At 37.5% G+C, this 20,243-nt stretch overlaps 1 protein-coding gene across 1 annotated transcript in view; it reads left to right on the top strand.

The window, feature by feature from the left end:
* epha4b (eph receptor A4b) overlaps positions 1 to 20,243 on the top strand; it is a 428,693-nt gene that overhangs the window by 179,706 nt on the left and 228,744 nt on the right. The window contains exons 7-8 of the mRNA XM_062023909.1: positions 13,982 to 14,317; positions 17,937 to 18,049. Of these exons, the coding sequence (XP_061879893.1) occupies positions 13,982 to 14,317; positions 17,937 to 18,049 (449 nt within the window). The remainder of the gene's footprint in view (positions 1 to 13,981; positions 14,318 to 17,936; positions 18,050 to 20,243) is intronic.

Here is a 20,243-nt window from a genome sequence, read left to right as displayed (position 1 = left end):
CGTACTGTAGTGTATTTGTTCATCCTATGCTCACCTATGGGTTGTCTTACGTCAGCACAGGAAGTGGTAAAATCAGCTGTTCACCTGGCGGGGATGAATAGGGAAGTCCTTCTTTAGCTGCCATCTTGTTTGATCATATATTGCAGCCTTTGCACCTGTCAATGTTTACTTTTGAATGCACATTAAATCAACAAAAAAATCCTGACTTTGGAGCAATGTTCACGGACTCTAGTATTTGCTCTCTATTAGATGCAATAGTTTTCCGTATCGGGACCATGATTTCGGTACTAACTTGTTCACACCTCCTCATATAGAAGCTACTTTTCTTTGTTGATGTCTCAAGACCGTACTGTAGTGTATTTGTTCATCCTATGCTCACATATGGGTTGTCTTACGTCCGCACAGGAAGTGGTAAAATCAGCTGTTCACCTGGCGGGGATGAATAGGGAAGTCCTTCTTTAGCTGCCATCTTGTTTGATCATATATTGCTGCCTTTGCACCTGTCAATGTTTACTTTTCTATGCACATTAAATCAACAACAAAAAATCCTGACTTTGGAGCAATGTTCACGGACTCTAGTATTTGGCTCTCTATTAGATGCAATGGGACCATGGTTTATGTCCTCACTTGTTCACACCTCCTCATATGGAAGCTAGAAACACACACACACACACACACACACACACACACACACACACACACACATACATTGCCGGTTGGATTTGACTCTTACCGAAGGGCAGGAAGGCGAGAAGGAGAAGGCGGGAATCGGCACGCGAGGAGAAGGATTGAGATAGACACGAGGAAGTGTGGGCGGGGAGGACGATGACACCATGACAAAGACTTGGAGAGACGAAGAGGAGCACACCTAAACACCCCCGGGCGCGCGCTCACATTATCAGGTTCTACTAGATTACACTCGTTAATCGTCGTAGCAGGTGAGACGTGACAGGTGTTATCAGCTGGAAGTGACTAATGCCTCTTTCAAGTCCTCTAAATGGGAACACGGGAGGGCAAAAGGATGAAATGAGGAGAAAAGGTGGCGACATAAGTCATGTGGAGGCGGGCGGGATGATACTTAAGGCGGGGGGGACAAGATCATTTCCGATGGTGATGATGACGGACAGTTGACCGAGACTGAGGAGATAAGACGGACTGAGCAGGGTAAGTCTGAGCCTTGTGCTTGCAGGTTCGTTACAGACGGCTTGAATTACCCCAGCATGGCCCCCGAGAGCCTCACCGTTGGGGAGGCTAATCAGGAACTGTGCCAGCGGGGCCCTCGGGGGCCCAGTGCCCAAGCTAGGCTCAGTTTAGGATGAGGAATCGCAATAAAAACAACCACATTCTTAAAGATAAACATTTATAAATAGATACTTTAATCACCAAAGATGATTCCCGGGCGCGGCCACTGCTGCTGCTCACTGCTCCCCTCACCTCCCAGTGGGTCAAATGCAGAGAATAATTTTGCCACACCTAGTGTGTGTGTGTGTGTGACAATCATTGCTACTTTAACTTTACATAAGTTTCAGGTGATACCACACATTTTGGTATCGATCCAGTATCAAGTAGTTCCAGGGTCATACATTAGTCATAATTAAAGTTATCCTGTTTCCGGTTATTTCCTTAATTTAAAACCAATTAAAAAAAATTAAAAACAAATATCAATGTGATTATTGTAGTATCAACTATACACGGCTCTTGTACTTGGTATCGTTAGAGTCGCTATCCACCCATTTGTTTACATTCAGGAGCGCAAGCTATGGATGATATGTTATCGTAACAATGTTTTCGGGATGTCCCCATCAACATTCGTGGCTTCAGATGCGATACTTTGACGATAGATTGCAGAACTGCCAAATGTTTTATAGCAAGGAACAATTTTAGAAAAAAAAAAGTTTCCATATATTAGCCACACCGGACTGTAAGCTGCAGATAAATATGTTGTGAAATGAATTATTTGCACTGAAATATTTTATAAATGTTTATTTACCTACTGTGGCTGTGACAAGGCAGTAAAACGGCTGATCATACAAAACAGAAGTCATGGTCATGGACGCACTAGCTAGCTGTCCGATCAGCTAAACAGACTCAATAACTCCACACTGACGTTTTGGTGAATTTACTAAGGAATTAGTGAAAGTGAAACAATACAGAAAAAAAGGCCTTGTAAGTTAATAATACTAACACGGACACTCGCAGATGTGTTAGCATGTTAGCTCATGCTAACAACGATAGCACGTACATATATGCATGAAAACGCTCCTACAGACGTCACACATGGGAGCGTTTAGAAAGTATAGATAGTTTTAGATATATTGTAAAACTTACAAACGTTGCTTGGAGTGATGAATGAAGAATGCATACGAGTAGAAACGCTATGGACGATTCGAAGGCAAAGCGGCACTTCTACTTCCGGTTCAAAGCTTTAAAAACCAGGAAATGTGTAGCTTTTTTAACCTGCAGCATAAGCAGTGAGCAAACTCCTCCAAAAGATGGTGCCATAGCGCAAACATACAGTACATTATATATATACTTGCAGTGTGTATATTGTACATATGACATATTGTTATGAAGGTGTCTATTACTACATTATATATATACTTGCAGTGTGTATATTGTACATATTACATATTGTTATGAAAGTGTATATTACTACATTATATATATACTTGCAGTGTGTATATTGTACATATTACATATTGTTATGAAGGTGTCTGTTCCTACATGATATATATACTTGCAGTGTGTATATTGTACGTATTACATATTGTTATGAAGGTGTCCGTTACTACATTATATATATACTTGCAGTGTGTATATTGTACATATTACATATTGTTATGAAAGTGTCTGTTACTACATTGTATATATACTTGCAGTGTGTATATTGTACATATTACATATTGTTTTGAAAGTGTCTGTTACTACATGATATATATACTTGCAGTGTGTATATTGTACATATTACATATTGTTATGAAGGTGTCTGTTACTACATTATATATATACTTGCAGTGTGTATATTGTACATATTACATATTGTTATGAAGGTGTCTGTTACTACATTATATATATACTTGCAGTGTGTATATTGTACATATTACATATTGTTATGAAGGTGTCTGTTACTACAGTATATATATACTTGCAGTGTGTATATTGTACATAGTACATATTGTTATGAAAGTGTCTGTTACTACATGATATATATACTTGCAGTGTGTATATTGTACATATTACATATTGTTATGAAGGTGTCTGTTACTACATTATATATATACTTGCAGTGTGCATAATGTACATATTACATATTGTTATGAAGGTGTCTGTTACTACATTATATATATACTTGCAGTGTGTATATTGTACATATTACATATTGTTATGAAGGTGTCTGTTACTACATTATACATATACTTGCAGTGTGTATATTGTACATATTACATATTGTTATGAAGGTGTCTGTTACTACAGTATATATATACTTGCAGTGTGTATATTGTACATATTACATATTGTTATGAAGGTGTCTGTTACTACATTATATATATATACTTGCAGTGTGCATAATGTACATATTACATATTGTTATGAAGGTGTCTGTTACTACATTATGTATATACTTGCAGTGTGCATAATGTACATATTACATATTGTTATGAAGGTGTCTGTTACTACATTATATATATACTTGCAGTGTGTATATTGTACATATTACATATTGTTATGAAGGTGTCTGGTACTACATTATGTATATACTTGCAGTGTGTATATTGTACATATTACATATTGTTATGAAGGTGTCTGTTATTACATTATATATATACTTGCAGTGTGTATATTGTATATATTACATATTGTTATGAAGGTGTCTGTTACTACATTATATATATACTTGCAGTGTGTATATTGTACATATTACATATTGTTATGAAGGTGTTTGTTACGACATTATATATATATATATACTTGCAGTGTGTATATTGTACATATTACATATTGTTATGAAGGTGTCTGTTACTACATGATATATATACTTGTGTTCTTGTCTCTCATAATGATTGTGAACAAAATTCCAAATAAGGTCACTTCCTCTTTGAACAATTTGTTTAGGTTCAACTATAAATTATGTTCAATTGTAGGAGTGCAGGCGTCCCTAATGCTGTGTCCAGTGAGTGCACAGTTCGGGTGTTGTTGCTTCCAAACCGCAGTGGACTCGCAGGGTCGTCCATCAAGGTGTTAGTGGGACCTGCAGCAGGTGCTTGCGCCTTCTTATTTAGCTTTGAGTCCACAGGCTTTTCAAGGCCCCGCTCGGCCTCAGAAGATGTATGTGTGCCTTCCCAGCGTCTGGACACCATTCCTAACTCGGCTTCCAGGCCCTTTTGAAATAAACACAGCGTAGATTTGTTCTGCCGCCAACGCTGCCGATGCGCCTCGTGGTCACAGCCGGCCATGCATCAGACATCTTTGTCTCTTCGCCCTCGCAGTCTTTGCCTTGGTGTGCAGCACAGAAGACTTGGCCTTCACATGTTACATGTTACATGCTCTCATACGGTGTAAACTCCTTAAAGTGATCAGGACTCTGACAGTGTTCCAAATAATCACATTTGAAATGTGTTTGTACACAGCTAGCCAGACAGTGTACGTACTTTAGTTGTACTAACACACATGACATCACTTCAATATCATGATCGATATTAAAGTGACTCACTCCATGGACACGTGTCTGTTTAGTCCAGCTGGCCCGGGATGTTTACTGTTGATTTTGGGTAAGCACTCCATTTATGTTGAAATAGCTTGTCTCCAAGTTCCATATTCATAGCGTCAAAATCGCTTCCATCCCCTTCTGTCTGCTCCAAGGTCTCACTCTTCCTTTGTGCTCGCTTCTATAAGCAGCACTGCATCCTCAGTATATTCAGCTTAAAATAAATAAGGCTGTGTATTTTAATTTTTCCAAAAATAGTCAAATTTGTTGTTTGTTACCAAGTCTGCCATGATTACAAAACACACTCGTGTTTGATTCCGGATGTAGGAACACATTTGTTGCAGGAAGTCAGACGTGTGTTGCTACGGTGACATAAATCATTGCAGGGAATAAATCAGTCCCGGAAATGATTGAAATTAAATGATGAAAATACGGTAAATATTGTGCATATTACATATTGTTATGAAAGTGTCTGTTACTACATTATATATATACTTACAGTGTGTATATTGTACATATTACATATTGTTATGAAGGTGTCTGTTACTACATTATATATATATACTTGCAGTGTGTATATTGTACATATTACATATTGTTATGACGGTGTCTGTTACTACATTATATATATACTTGCAGTGTGTATATTGTACATATTACATATTGTTATGAAGGTGTCTGTTACTACATTATATATATACTTGCAGCGTGTATATTGTACATATTACATATTGTTATGAAAGTGTCTGTTACTACATTATATACATACTTGCAGTGTGTATATTGTACACATTACATATTGTTATGAAGGTGTCTGTTACTACATTATATATATACTTGCAGTGTGTATATTGTACATATTACATATTGTTATGAAGGTGTCTGCTACTACATTATATATATACTTGCAGTGTGTATATTGTACATATTACATGTTGTTATGAAGGTGTCCGTTACTACATTATATATATACTTGCAGTGTGTATATTGTACATATTGTTATGAAGGTGTCTGTTGCTACATTATATATATACTTGCAGTGTGTATATTGTACATATTACATATTGTTATGAAGGTGTCTGTTACTACATTATATATATACTTGCAGTGTGTATATTGTACATATTACATATTGTTATGAAGGTGTCTGCTACTACATTATATATATACTTGCAGTGTGTATATTGTACATATTACATGTTGTTATGAAGGTGTCCGTTACTACATTATATATATACTTGCAGTGTGTATATTGTACATATTACATATTGTTATGAAGGTGTCTGTTACTACATTATATATATACTTGCAGTGTGTATATTGTACATATTACATATTGTTATGAAGGTGTCTGCTACTACATTATACATATACTTGCAGTGTGTATATTGTACATATTACATATTGTTATGAAGGTGTCTGCTACTACATTATATATATACTTGCAGTGTGTATATTGTACATATTACAAATTGTTATGAAGGTGTCTGTTACTACATTATATATATACTTGCAGTGTGTATATTGTACATATTACATTTTGTTATGAAGGTGTCTGTTACTACATTATATATATACTTGCAGTGTGTATATTGTACATATTACATATTATTATGAAGGTGTCTGCTACTACATTATATATATACTTGCAGTGTGTATATTGTACATATTACATATTGTTATGAAGGTGTCTGCTACTACATTAGATATATACTTGCAGTGTGTATATTGTACATATTACATATTGTTATGAAGGTGTCTGCTACTACATTATATATATACTTGCAGTGTGTATATTGTACATATTACATATTGTTATGAAGGTGTCTGCTACTACATTATATATATACTTGCAGTGTGTATATTGTACATATTACATATTGTTATGAAGGTGTCTGTTACTACATTATATATATACTTGCAGTGTGTATATTGTACATATTACATATTGTTATGAAGGTGTCTGTTACTACATTATATATATACTTGCAGTGTGTATATTGTACATGTTACATATTGTTATGAAGGTGTCTGTTACTACATTATATATATACTTGCAGTGTTATTATTGTACATATTACATATTGTTATGAAGGTGTCTGTTACTACATTATATATATACTTGCAGTGTGTATATTGTACATATTACATATTGTTATGAAGGTGTCTGTTACTACATTATATATATACTTGCAGTGTGTATATTGTACATATTACATGTTGTTATGAAGGTGTCCGTTACTACATTATATATATACTTGCAGTGTGTATATTGTACATATTACATATTGTTATGAAGGTGTCTGTTGCTACATTATATATTGTACATATTACATATTCTTATGAAGGTGTCTGTTACTACTTTATATATATACTTGCAGTGTGTATATTGTACATATTACATATTGTTATAAAGGTGTCTGTTACTACATTATATATATACTTGCAGTGTGTATATTGTACATATTACATATTGTTATGAAGGTGTCTGTTACTAAATTATATATATACTTGCAGTGTGTATATAAAACGTTGACGAAGGTTTTTAAAGTTGTTCTAGAGCAGGGGTCACCAACGCGGTGCCCGCGGGCACCAGGTCGCCCGTAAGGACCAGATGAGTCGCCCGCGGGCCTGTTCTAAAAAAAAAAAAAAAAAAAAATTTTTTTTTTAAAAAAAAAAATTTTTTTTTTTTTTTTTTTTTTTTTTTTTAAATTAAATCTACATAGAAAAAACACAAGATACACTTTCAATCAGTGCATCAACCCAAACAACCTCCCCCATGCACACTCATCCACACCCACTCACACAAAATGGGGTTATTTCTTTCTGCTACCAATATTCTGGTTCCCACAACATAGACAACACATCTGCAAGGGACACAGTCCCTGAAGCACACATGATTGTATAGGCTGCTGGTCCACTAACATTTTCATTAATTACTATTTTTTATGTAATTATTTTTATATTGTTTTACTTTCTTTTTTATCCAAGCAAATGTTTTTTATTTATTTATCTTATTTTATTTTATTTTTTAAAAAAGGGCCTTATCTTCAACAGACCAGGTTGTCAATGAAATTAGATTTGTTCAAAGGTTTTTTTAAACCAGGCCCAGTCCAGATAATGTCCAAGTCGGACTCAGCAACACACACCTTCATTCATGTACACAGAAAAAAATTAGGGAACACAACAGATTGCATATAATTTATAAACAAAATTACATTTTCAAAATAAGCATTTATGTACAGTCCAGATTATGTCCAGGTCACTCAAATTAGGGAACACAACAACAGATATCATATAATCTATAAACATAATTATACTTTCAAAATAAGCCTTTGAGGACTTCTCATCTTTTTTTAAATGTTTTTTGGCATCATTATCGTTTTCAACCATGTAACTTTCTAAAGTTAGAAAATACTGAATAAATGTTTTAAAGAAAGTAATACTAAGTGAATATCTGTTTTTGGCCTTAAAAATAAAAATTTTACCGAGTACTATAATTAAATTGACTAAATCATGATTGTCAATGAACTCTCCTAAAATAACAGAAACCACATTAAGCTTCATAAACAAACCAATCCTTAAACACATTTTTTCAACTTCCACCCAAAACAAAGACACAATATGACAATACCAAAACAAATGCAGGGTGGATTCAGGCTCCTGACAACAAAATCGGCAATCATCTGACTCTGTCATATTCCATAATTTTAACATTTTCCCTGTGGGTAAGAATTTATAAATCATTTTAATTTTAAAATAACGATTTTGCACATCGATAGTGGTTTTATAGATTACTTTGAATATGGCATCCCATGGCAACGGGCAGTCAAAAAAGTCCTCCCATTTTCCATTTGTGTTGTATGAGGCAGCCTTCAAAGATTTCTTTATTAAATAAAAATTATATATTTTTCTATTTATTTTAGTTCCTTTTTGCCAACTAGAATTTCTTATTAGAGGTTTACAAACTAATAATTTAGTAGTTCCATAATTAATTATTTGTTTCCATCTTTTCCCAATTACTCCAGTTAGTTGATAAAATGAAAAGCTTGAGCAAGCATCACCATACATAGCTCTAAATTCATCATACTTCATAATTTTACCATTCTCATTGATAATATCATTGACAAAAATGATTCCTCTTTCAAACATATTTTTCCAAAAGAAAGGCTTTCCATCTATTACAATATTAGAGTTCATCCATATTAACTGCTGCAAAATATCGTCTCTTTTTTCTGGCACATAAAATTGAAAACACCACTATGAGTGGATTGTTTCCTTTATGAACCCCGCCATGTTTCCCAGCAGACTCTCTGGGAGGGGATCACTTGTAAAAAAGAATACAATTTCTTTTGATACAGTACATGTTTTTTGTCCAACAGGACATTTGTGTACCACTCAATGTTTAAATACATCTTTGGAACAATTGATGCTTTTAAAGACAGACACATAGCTTCAAGGTTGAGAAGTTTCAGGCCCCCATATTCATACTCTTTGTACAAAACCTTTCTTTTAATCTTTTCTGGTTTGCCGTTCCAGACAAAATCGAAGACCCTCCGCTCGTAAATCTTAAAAAAGTTTTGTGATGGAGCTGGTAATGACAAAAACAAATAAATAAATTGAGGAATAATTAACGAGTTGGCAATAGACATTTTACCATACAAGGTTAGAGATTTCCCTTTCCATAATTGCATAATTTTGTCCAGCTTTCTTAGTCGATTATCATAATTTACTGAGCCTAGATCTTCCAGATTTTCTGGGACAACAACAGCAAGTATGTTAACTGGTCCATCTGTCCACAAAACAGGCACTTTGCATTCCATTCGAAAGGACGTTCCCTTTAGATTTCCGATCCTTAACATTTTACATTTATCATAATTAAGCTTAAGGCCAGATTGCTGTGAAAATATGTCCAAAAGATTAAGAAGGTTCCGCAAACAATGAGGAAAAATCTTATCTTTGTGAATCAGCCTTTTCTGACATGAACTTCATCAAGAACAAACACAGAACACGCCTCACTGATGCACATCTGCAAGACTCACTCAGAGTTGCAGTGTCAAGTTACACACCAGAGTACAACACACTAGTTAACAGCATGCAATGCCAGGCTTCCCACTAACTGACAAAGAAACAGATAACAGATTTGGTGTCCAGTTCAAAGTGTGACATGATTTAAAAATTTGAGAGTTTACTTTTGTATTTTACATGAGTTATTATTTGTACAAACATGGTGCAAAGTAATTCATGATTTGTTAAAAAAAAATGTTAGTGGCTAGTTAGTTAAAATGGGATATTGTGATTTCACAAGACTGTCTTAGAAGTGATCATTTGAAAATGTTCAATTTGAAAAATGTGCACTTAGAGAAAATATAAAAATAAAGTGTTGCATATTGATATTTATCTGTTTCTATATATATTTATTGTGAGAAATCATTAAGATGATCAGTGTTTCCACAAAGATAAATATCATTAATTATTAATAATAACAGAGTTAAAGGTAAATTGAGCAAATTGGCTACTTCTGGCAATTTATTTAAGTGTGTATCTAACTGGTAGCCCTTCGCAGTAATCAGTACCCAAGAAGTAGCCCTTGGTTTCAAAAAGGTTGGTGACCCCTGTTCTAGAGACTTCGAAGGCTACAACAGTGTTTCTCATTAGCTGCATCTTTGAAGTGTTTTTTATCATCTTTAAAATCCTTAAAAAGAAAAAAGTAGTTTGTTCTTGTCTCTCATAAAGATTGTGTGTGATAGGCAACATTCCTAAAGAAGTGTTGTTCCCCTTTAAGGGCTGTAAATCATAAGAAGCGATGACTCGTGGGAAATTGACTCCCAGACGCCTTTGAGTCGTGCTGGACAATGAGCAGACGTTTTGGGCTAGAGCGCTCTCGACTCCCAGTCGGGTTCAAGCCCCGATGGCGCTGGCTACACATGGAGGACATTATGATTATTTATTGTGGAGTGTGGCACCAAGCCTCCGTGCAAGCAGCAGCCAACTTGCTTCTTTGTGGAAGCTCCAACTAATCATTTCAAAGTAGCGACTTACTGCTGCCTGCTTCCACCCACAACCCACCAAGACCTTCCCAAAGTCACGCATGAACTGAAGGCCTGACTTTCATAAATGAACATATTGTTTGGGGATAGTACGTACAAAAGTTAACTATAATTACTGGATTATTTTCTTGAGGTGTGTTTGGGGGTCATTGTCCTGTTGGAACACCCAACTGCGCCCAAGACCCAACCTCCGGGCTGATGATTTTAGCTTGTCCTGAAGAATTCATTGTCCCATTTACTCTCTGAGTAAAACAGTCCCAGAGCATAATACTACCACCACCATGCTTGGAGGTAGGCATAGTGTTCCTGGGATTAAAGGCCTCACCTTTTCTCCTCCAAACATATTGATGGGTATTGTGGCCAAACAGCTCCATTTTTGTTTCATCGGACATCACATGGACAAAGATAAGACCTTCTGGAGGAAAGTTCTGTGGTCAGATGAAACTAAAATTGACCACAATACCCAGCAATACGTTTGGAGGAGAAAAGGTGAGGCCTGACATCCACTAGCTCGCCTGGTGTAGGCCAAGTCCATGCAAACATAGAGTTTGCTTACATGTCCCTTGGCAAGTTTCACTGCAATAAGGCGCTTTTGGTAGCCATCCACAAGCTTCTGCTTGACCACTTGACCACAAAATTGCTGCAGTTCATCTAAATGTGTTGCTTTTCTGACATGGACTTGTTTCTTCAGCATTGTCCACACCTTTAAGTCAGGACTTTGGGAAGGCCTTCATTCTAGCCTGATTTAGCCATTCCTTCACCACTTTTGAGGTGTGTTTGGGGTCATTGTCCTGTTGGAACACCCAACAAGACCCAACCTCCGGGCTGATGATTTTAACTTGTCCTGAACAATTTGGAGCTAATCCTCCTTTTTCATTGTCCCATTTAAAGCAGCAGTTCCATTGGCAGCAAAACAGTCCCAGAGCATAATACTACCACCACCATGCTTGGAGGTAGGCATAGTGTTCCTGGGATTAAAGGCCTCACCTTTTCTCCTCCAAGCATATTGATGGGTATTGTGGCCAAACAGCTCTGTTTTTGTTTCATCGGACATCACATGGACAAAGATAAGACCTTCTGGAGGAAAGTTCTGTGGTCAGATGAAACTAAAATTGACCACAATACCCAGCAATACGTTTGGAGGAGAAAAGGTGAGGCCTGACATCCACTAGCTCGCCTGGTGTAGGCCAAGTCCATGCAAACGTAGAGTTTGCTTACATGTCCCTTGGCAATTTTACCTGCAATAAGGCGCTTTTGGTAGCCATCCACAAGCTTCTGCTTGACCACTTGACCACAAAATTGGTGCAGCTCAGCTAAATGTGTTGCTTTTCTGACATGGACTTGTTTCTTCAGCATTGTCCACACCTTTAAGTCAGGACTTTGGGAAGGCCTTCATTCTAGCCTGATTTAGCCATTCCTTCACCACTTTTGAGGTGTGTTTGGGGTCATTGTCCTGTTGGAACACCCAACAAGACCCAACCTCCGGGCTGATGATTTTAGCTTGTCCTGAAGAATTTAGAGCTAATCCTCCTTTTTCATTGTCCCATTTACTCTCTGAGTAAAACAGTCCCAGAGCATAATACTACCACCACCATGCTTGGAGGTAGGCATAGTATTCCTGGGATTAAAGGCCTCACCTTTTCTCCTCCAAGCATATTGATGGGTATTGTGGCCAAACAGCTCTATTTTTGTTTCATCGGACATCACATGGACAAAGATAAGACCTTCTGGAGGAAAGTTCTGTGGTCAGATGAAACTAAAATTGACCACAATACCCAGCAATATGTTTGGAGGAGAAAAGGTGAGGCCTGACATCCACTAGCTCGCCTGGCGTAGGCCAAGTCCATGCAAACGTAGAGTTTGCTTGCATGTCCCTTGGCAAGTTTCACTGCAATAAGGCGCTTTTGGTAGCCATCCACAAGCTTCTGCTTGACCACTTGACCACAAAATTGGTGCAGTTCAGCTAAATGTGTTGCTTTTCTGACATGGACTTGTTTCTTCAGCATTGTCCACACCTTTAAGTCAGGACTTTGGGAAGGCCTTCATTCTAGCCTGATTTAGCCATTCATTCACCACTTTTGAGGTGTGTTTGGGGTCATTGTCCTGTTGGAACACCCAACAAGACCCAACCTCCGGGCTGATGATTTTAGCTTGTCCTGAACAATTTGGAGCTAATCCTCCTTTTTCATCGTCCCATTTAAAGCAGCAGTTCCATTGGCAGCAAAAAAGGCCCAGAGCATAATACTACCACCACCATGCTTGACGGTAGGAATGGTGTTCCTGGGATTGAAGGCCTCCAAACATATTGCTGGGTATTGTGGCCAAACAGCTCTATATTTGTTTCATCTGACCACAGAACTTTCCTCCAGAAGGTCTTATCTTTGTCCACGTGATGTCAGGAACAATCAGCCTTTTTGTCACTACTACGTCTACAAGACGTTCTCCTATGTTGTAATAATACATTGAGTATTCAAACAAGAGTCAAATTCTTCCGTATTTTTCACGGCATGTTAAATTTAAAAGATTTCAAACCAATCCATTCGTCCATTTTCTACTGCTACATGGAGTTTATCCAAATGAGGTCATCTTACCATAAACGCCAGTCTGGCTGAGTACGAACACATTTTGTTGTGAATGACACAAATTATCTTCCTGACACCACCATTTTTTTTATTTTTTAAAGTCAGTGTATGTTCAGTTCCTGGAGACACAGGCACCTCCTACTGAATTCTGATTGGCCAGCGCGTGCCGAGCTCAATCGTATTGCTACTTGGTGGTAAATGTCAAGTTGCGATGTAAAGAAGAGGTGCCGCTCCATTTGAATTTTTACTTGCAAATGGACTTTTCTGTACATGAGGCCCTTGGACAGGATTCAGGATTCAGGGTTCAGGATTAATGAGGTCCCTGGACAGGAAAAGTTACCAAACACAGGAAAATAAAGAGCTACTGCTTTCGGCCCTTGAGCAAGGCACTGACCTATGACGTCATACCTTCACTTTCCATGCATTTATGTGGTCTGCTATGCAGATTTTACTTTGAATTAGTATAATCACTATTATAAATTATTAAATAAATACAAAATATTTTTAAGATAAAAAAAACATTTTTTTAAATCAAACCTAAAAAATAAAATGTTTATATTTTTTTGTATTAACTAAATTTAAAAATATAAAATATAAAAATAATTTCTGAACTATTTTCCAAATGTCTCCCCTTCTCCACTCAGGACCTCCGTCTGCTCCGGAGAACCCGATCTCCACCGTGAACGAGACCTGCGTCACCCTGGAGTGGTCGCCCCCCCGGGACAGCGGCGGGCGCGGTGACATCACCTACAGTCTGCACTGCAGGAAGTGCTCGGACGAGGGCAAACAGTGCGTGCCGTGCGGCAGCAGCGTCCACTTTGTGCCTCGACAGTTTGGCCTCTCCTCGGCCGTGGTCATCGTCACCGACCTGCAGCCCGACTCCAATTACAGCTTCCTCATCCAGAGCCAGAATGGCGTGTCGGACTTAAGCCCCACCCCCAAAGGAACGGCGGTGCTCAACATCACGACATCACAGACAGGTTAGTGTGTACAAACACGTCTTTGAGGCTCCTACAGTGTGACATAAATGCTGCCCGAATCAGGTGTTTTTATGCAGAGTCTGAATCGATCGGATGTGCACCCATTGTTGTGGCCGGGTGAATCTATGCAAAAGTTGTATTCACCTACCGGCTCATTCAATATGCGAGGCTCCAAGTCTGTCGTCAAGGCCTCCTGGGGCCTTTCTCAAAGGACAATGCCCTATGCTTGCGTTGTTTTAGGCAAGGGGTGTCCAAAGTGTGGCCCCCGGGGGCCATTCTAAAATGACTATTACAAAGAAAAAGAGTACAATTGGAATGAAAGAGCAAACAATGTAATGAGAACATCTTATTATGAGAAAATGAACACTAATAACACAGAGCTGCCATCCTACTTTAAAACCATCACTGCTCAAAAAAGAATAACAACTTCCAGCCATCCATTTTCTACCGCTTGTCCCTTTTGGGGTCGCGGAGCCTATCTCAGCTGCATTGAGGCAGAAGGTGTACAACTTACAACCCACAAATAGATCTGAAGGTCATCCAGAGATTTAAGTGTTGAAGTAAAAATAATACACACTGATATATGACTTATTTTTAACACTTTTATGAGTGTTATTGTTCAAATAATTCAAATTCAAATAATAATGAATCAAAAGCAATGTTTTTCTGTTTTTTTTTTTAATTATTTAGGGTTTCAATTCATTCACATCAAATATTCCATTTTGAAAACTAATTTGGGAAAATAATATTACGCATTTTTGCATTTTTGACATAAAAAAAAACCATGGTTTTAATGGACGCCCCTGCTTATTTCAGCAAGACAATGCCAAGCCACGTGTTGCAACAGCATGGCTTCGTAGTAAAAGAGTGCGGGTACTAGACTTGTCATGATCCGTGCTCCGGATCATGTTTTGGTTAGGTTCTGTTAGTTTGACTCCATTGTTCCTGTTTTTTGTGCACTCTTGTTTGTTTTGGTTGCCATGGCTGCGTATGATTTTCACCTGCCGCTGGTGTTCGGGACGCTCACACGGTTCTAACCAAGAGACACTATTTAAGCCTGCCTTTGCCAGTCAGTCGGCCTGGCGTCATTGTTCGGTTCATGTCTGATTCCAAGTTTATGCTAAGTGTTGACTTCATGCCTTGTATACGTACGTTTTTGTTTGTTCTTGCCACAGCTAGTAAGTTTTCCTTGTCATAGTTTATGCTAAGTGTTAGTTTAGCTCCAAGTGCGATCAGCGCGTTGTGCCTTCATCTTGTTTTCCGTTTTTTTGTAGTACTTTGAGTTTTGAGAAGATTCATAAATATGTTCCTACCTGCACGCCTTGTCCGGAATAGTCCGTTTGCATCCCGGGGGAACAAACCTCGCAGACCTGTAGTCTAGACCTGTCTCCCATTGAAAATATGAAGGCTAAAATATGAGAAGGGAGACTGTTGAACAACTTAAGCCAGACCTGGGCATTATGCGGCCCGTGGGCCGCATCCGGCCCTTTGTGCGTCCCTGTCCGGCCCGCGTGAGGCCAATTATAAATTACAAAATAAATTTTAAAAAGTATCTATGTCGAGTGTGCAATACAACGGTGCTGCTTTTGTTTTGAAAATCGTTATTTGTATTACTTCCGTGTGGACGTATGCGTGATTGTGAGTGAATGTGAACAACTGCAATTACAAAATAAAGTTGAAAAAACATCTATGTCCTGCGCGCAATACAACTGTGCTGCTTTTATTTTGAAAATTATTATTTATGGGCGTGTGTCAGTGTGTAACCTGCGAGTGAAGGTGCACATGCAGCGACAAGTGATGCACGGTTTACACCCGAGACGCTAAAAAGAGAAAAGTTGATGAAGAATGGCGTGTTTCCAACAAGACATGGACTGCCAAGCAACGTTCCGTCTAAGGTGCGTGCCTGCGCAATTGCGCACTGCTCAAGCGTCTGCTGCGCGCAGCAAATATATGCCGCGCACCATATCAAATCCCATCTGAATTCTAAACAAAATAAACATATTTATTCTATGTAATTTTGCAATGCAACTTTGAGTGACAGTGACAACAAGCGGCCCTAACGGTGTTCGTCAACACCGTTCAATTGAACACCGTTCAATTATTGTAACGTCTATCGAGATGCTTCGAGGCCAGGAATTATATCGATCACTTTATTGAGCAAAACTGTTTGTATTCGGCCATAACCACACCAAAAACATAAGTAAAACACTTCTATCTCGAAAAACTAGTCATTTTCTGCCGTACAAACCAGGCCAAAACCAACTTGTCATCTGTCACCAACACGCATAGCACTAAGCCACTGGTGCGTTTATGGCCACACAAAAAGTCGGACAACTCAAACATCACACAAAGTTACACTATGACTCCTCAGTCATACGTGTGCTTATTTTACTGTCATTTATTATTAATGTTAATTTATTTATATTAGTCATGGAATGCTGTTACATACACTTTGTTGAAGTATTACTATTATTATTAATTATTATTATTATTTATCTTACGGTATACATCAAAAATAATATTGAGCAAAATTTAATTGAAATATTGTCGATGTGGCCCTCCAGCAGTGCTCGGGTTGCTCATGCGGCCCCCGGTAAAAATTAATTGCCCACCCCTGACTTAAGCTGTACATCAAGCAATAATGGGAGATAATTCCACTTCAAAAATGTGTCTCCTCAGTTCCCAAACCTTTACTGAGTGTTGTTAAAAGGAAAGGCCATGTAACACACTGGTAAAAATGCCTCGTTTGCAATGTGTTGCTGCCATTAAATTCTAAGTTCATGACTATTTGCAAAAAAAACAACAACGTTTCTGAGTGTGAACATGAAATATCTTGTCTTTGCAGTCTGTTCAATTGAATATAAGTGGAAAAGGATTTGCAAATCATTGTATTCAGGCAGCCAATAGGAGAAGAGAGTGCTGTCATGTTGCTGGCTTGTGATCCACATTCATTTTCTCACTTTTGTTTACAAACACATCAACTATACTGCAACTTACAGGCGAGGAATGTATTTATTTATTTTTAATTTTTTAAAATTATGTCGAGAAGGAGTCATTTCACCGGGTTTAAAACCGACCTCAACACTCAACAAAGCTGTTTTGGACCTCCCGGTGGTCCGACACCTTCCATGACACTTTTCTTATTGCTGCTTTGTAATTGCATGTGTGGATGTGAGGAAAGTGTGTGCAGCAGGCGCGCCTATGACAGGCTGCTGATGACTAATAGGCATGTAAGAGGCTGTTAACCTCATTAGGAACTCCACACATGCCGCTCTCATCCGCGCGCACACACACACACGCACACACACACACACACACACGTATACATTCATATATAAGCGTGTATACTTGCAGCACTCAGCATGCGCCCCGATGTGGGAAGGCTCCCTTGGAAGTCACAAGGTTTACGACTTGCATTAATAATCATCACACATAGAGCCGAGAATAACTTAATTCCACTTATATAAAACACCTTGCAAACACAATCATTTGCATAATTAAGATGGTGTGCATGTTAAAAAAAAATGTAATGGCACAGTAGGTATCCATCTGATACCGTGTCTCTTCTTTACCTTCTTCTTCGGTATCTTCTCCTAAGTCTTTGCAACTCCCCCTGCAGTGAGCGTGGTGTTGAAGGAGAGGCGCAGCAAGGACAGCGTGACCTTGGCCTGGCAGGGTCCGCAGAGACCCAAAGGGGCCATTGTGGAGTACGAGGTCATCTACTACGAGAAGGTGAGAGAGAGAGAATGTTTGAAAGCCTATGATAAAGAATAACTCTGGCTGTGCTTACCGACCTCGGAGCTATTTTTATTTGGCACATGGCGTAATGATAAGTGTGACCAGTAGATGGCAGTCACACACAAGAGATATGAGTAGACTGCAAGGCATCAGAACGTTAAATGTTCCAATGAGAATATAGAACATTAAAAATCTGTCAAAATGTTTAAGTACGACTTTGGTAAGCTATGAAGCCGCACCGTTTGATGGGTTGTCGGCGCATTACCTTTACCATAGTCAGACGTACTGTGCTTCAACATACAGTATTATTATGGTGTGTGTATAAGGACCACAAAATTATCTGGCGTTTTGTTTCACAAAATTATGCAAAACTAACTTTTCTTACCTTCTGGTACCTGCTGATGTGTATTTGGGATCTGCATAAGTCCTGAAAATGTGCATGCGTCCGCCATTGTAGTCCGTGCCGACCCCGTAGTCTATAAGTTTCTTCTTTTTCTCTATTTTCTTGTTAAGGATAATGTATCCTCCGCTGTTGCCATTTCTAATATAAAGTAGTGTAAAGTTCTTACTCGCTATGGAAGTACTAAAACATACCGGTGTAGTGAGTTTACATTATTCACCCAAGGAACTTTAGTTATTAGAGAGTTCCTGTCAGACGGTTTTTCACGGGACACATTTCAGGCGTTGTTGTTGCACTAGTGAGGCACGGATGAGGAGATGCTGCTCCGTTATTGATTGAAGTAAAGTCTGAATGTCATTAAAACAGTAAAACATCATCTATGCAACATTTTCAGCAAAGAACCACCATTACATGTTATGTAGACCACAAGGAAGTCTTTTAAATGTAGAAAATAATCATGATATGAACCCTTTGATGCGCCTTATAATCTGGTGCGTCTTTTGTATGAAAATAGACCTGACTAGACTCGCTCATCGGCAGTGCGCCTAATAATCGAAAAATACTGCAAAAATAATGCAGCTAGCCTAAACAGCATGTTAGCATGGATTAGCTTGCAGTCATGCAGTGACCAAATATGCGTGATTAACACTCCAACAAGTCAATAACATCAACAAAGCTCACCTTTGTGCATTCACGCACAGCATAAAACGTTTGGTGGACAAAATGAGACAAATAAAGAGTGGCATAAAACACGTCTTTCTGTGGCAACATCTGAGAAAGTTGTGCATGTAAACAAACTACGGTGAGTTCAAGAACCGCTGAAATTAGTTGGACAAAATGTGACTGTGTAAATAATGCTGTATAATAGACTGTATTTATATTATTCACATGTGAATAATGCTGTATAATAGACTGTATTTATATTATTCACATGTGAATAATGCTGTATAACAGACTGTATTTATATTATTCACATGTGAATAATGCTGTATAATAGACTGTATTTATATTATTCACATGTGAATATTTCTGTATAATAGACTATATTTATATTATTCACATGTGAATAATGCTGTATAATAGACTGTATTTATATTATTCACATGTGAATAATGCTGTATAATAGACCGTATTTATATTATTTACATGTGAATAATGCTGTATAATAGACTGTATTTATATTATTCACATGTGAATAATGCCGTATAATAGACTGTATTTATATTATTGACATGTGAATAATGCCATATAATAGACTGTATTTATATTATTCACATGTAAATAATTCCGTATAATAGACTGTATTTATATTATTTACATGTGAATAATGCTGTATAATAGACTGTATTTATATTATTCACATGTGAATAATGCCGTATAATAGACTGTATTTATATTATTCACATGTGAATAATTCCGTATAATAGACTGTATTATATTATTCACATGTGAATAATGTTGTATAGTAGACTGTATTTATATTATTCACATGTGAATAATGCTGTATAATAGATTGTATGTATATTATTCACATGTGAATAATGCCGTATAATAGACTGTATTTATATTATTTACATGTGAATAATGCTGTATAATAGACTGTATTTATATTATTCACATGTGAATAATTCTGTATAATGGACTGTATTTATGTTATTCACATGTGAATAATTCCGTATAATAGACTGTATTTATATTATTCACATGTGAATAATTCTGTATAATAGACTGTATTTATGTTATTCACATGTGAATAATGCCGTGTAATAGACTGTATTTATGTTATTC

This window comes from Entelurus aequoreus, linkage group LG16 (genome assembly GCF_033978785.1).
Source record: "Entelurus aequoreus isolate RoL-2023_Sb linkage group LG16, RoL_Eaeq_v1.1, whole genome shotgun sequence".
NCBI lineage: Eukaryota > Metazoa > Chordata > Actinopteri > Syngnathiformes > Syngnathidae > Entelurus > Entelurus aequoreus.
This window is presented reverse-complemented; position numbering and strand designations above follow the sequence as displayed.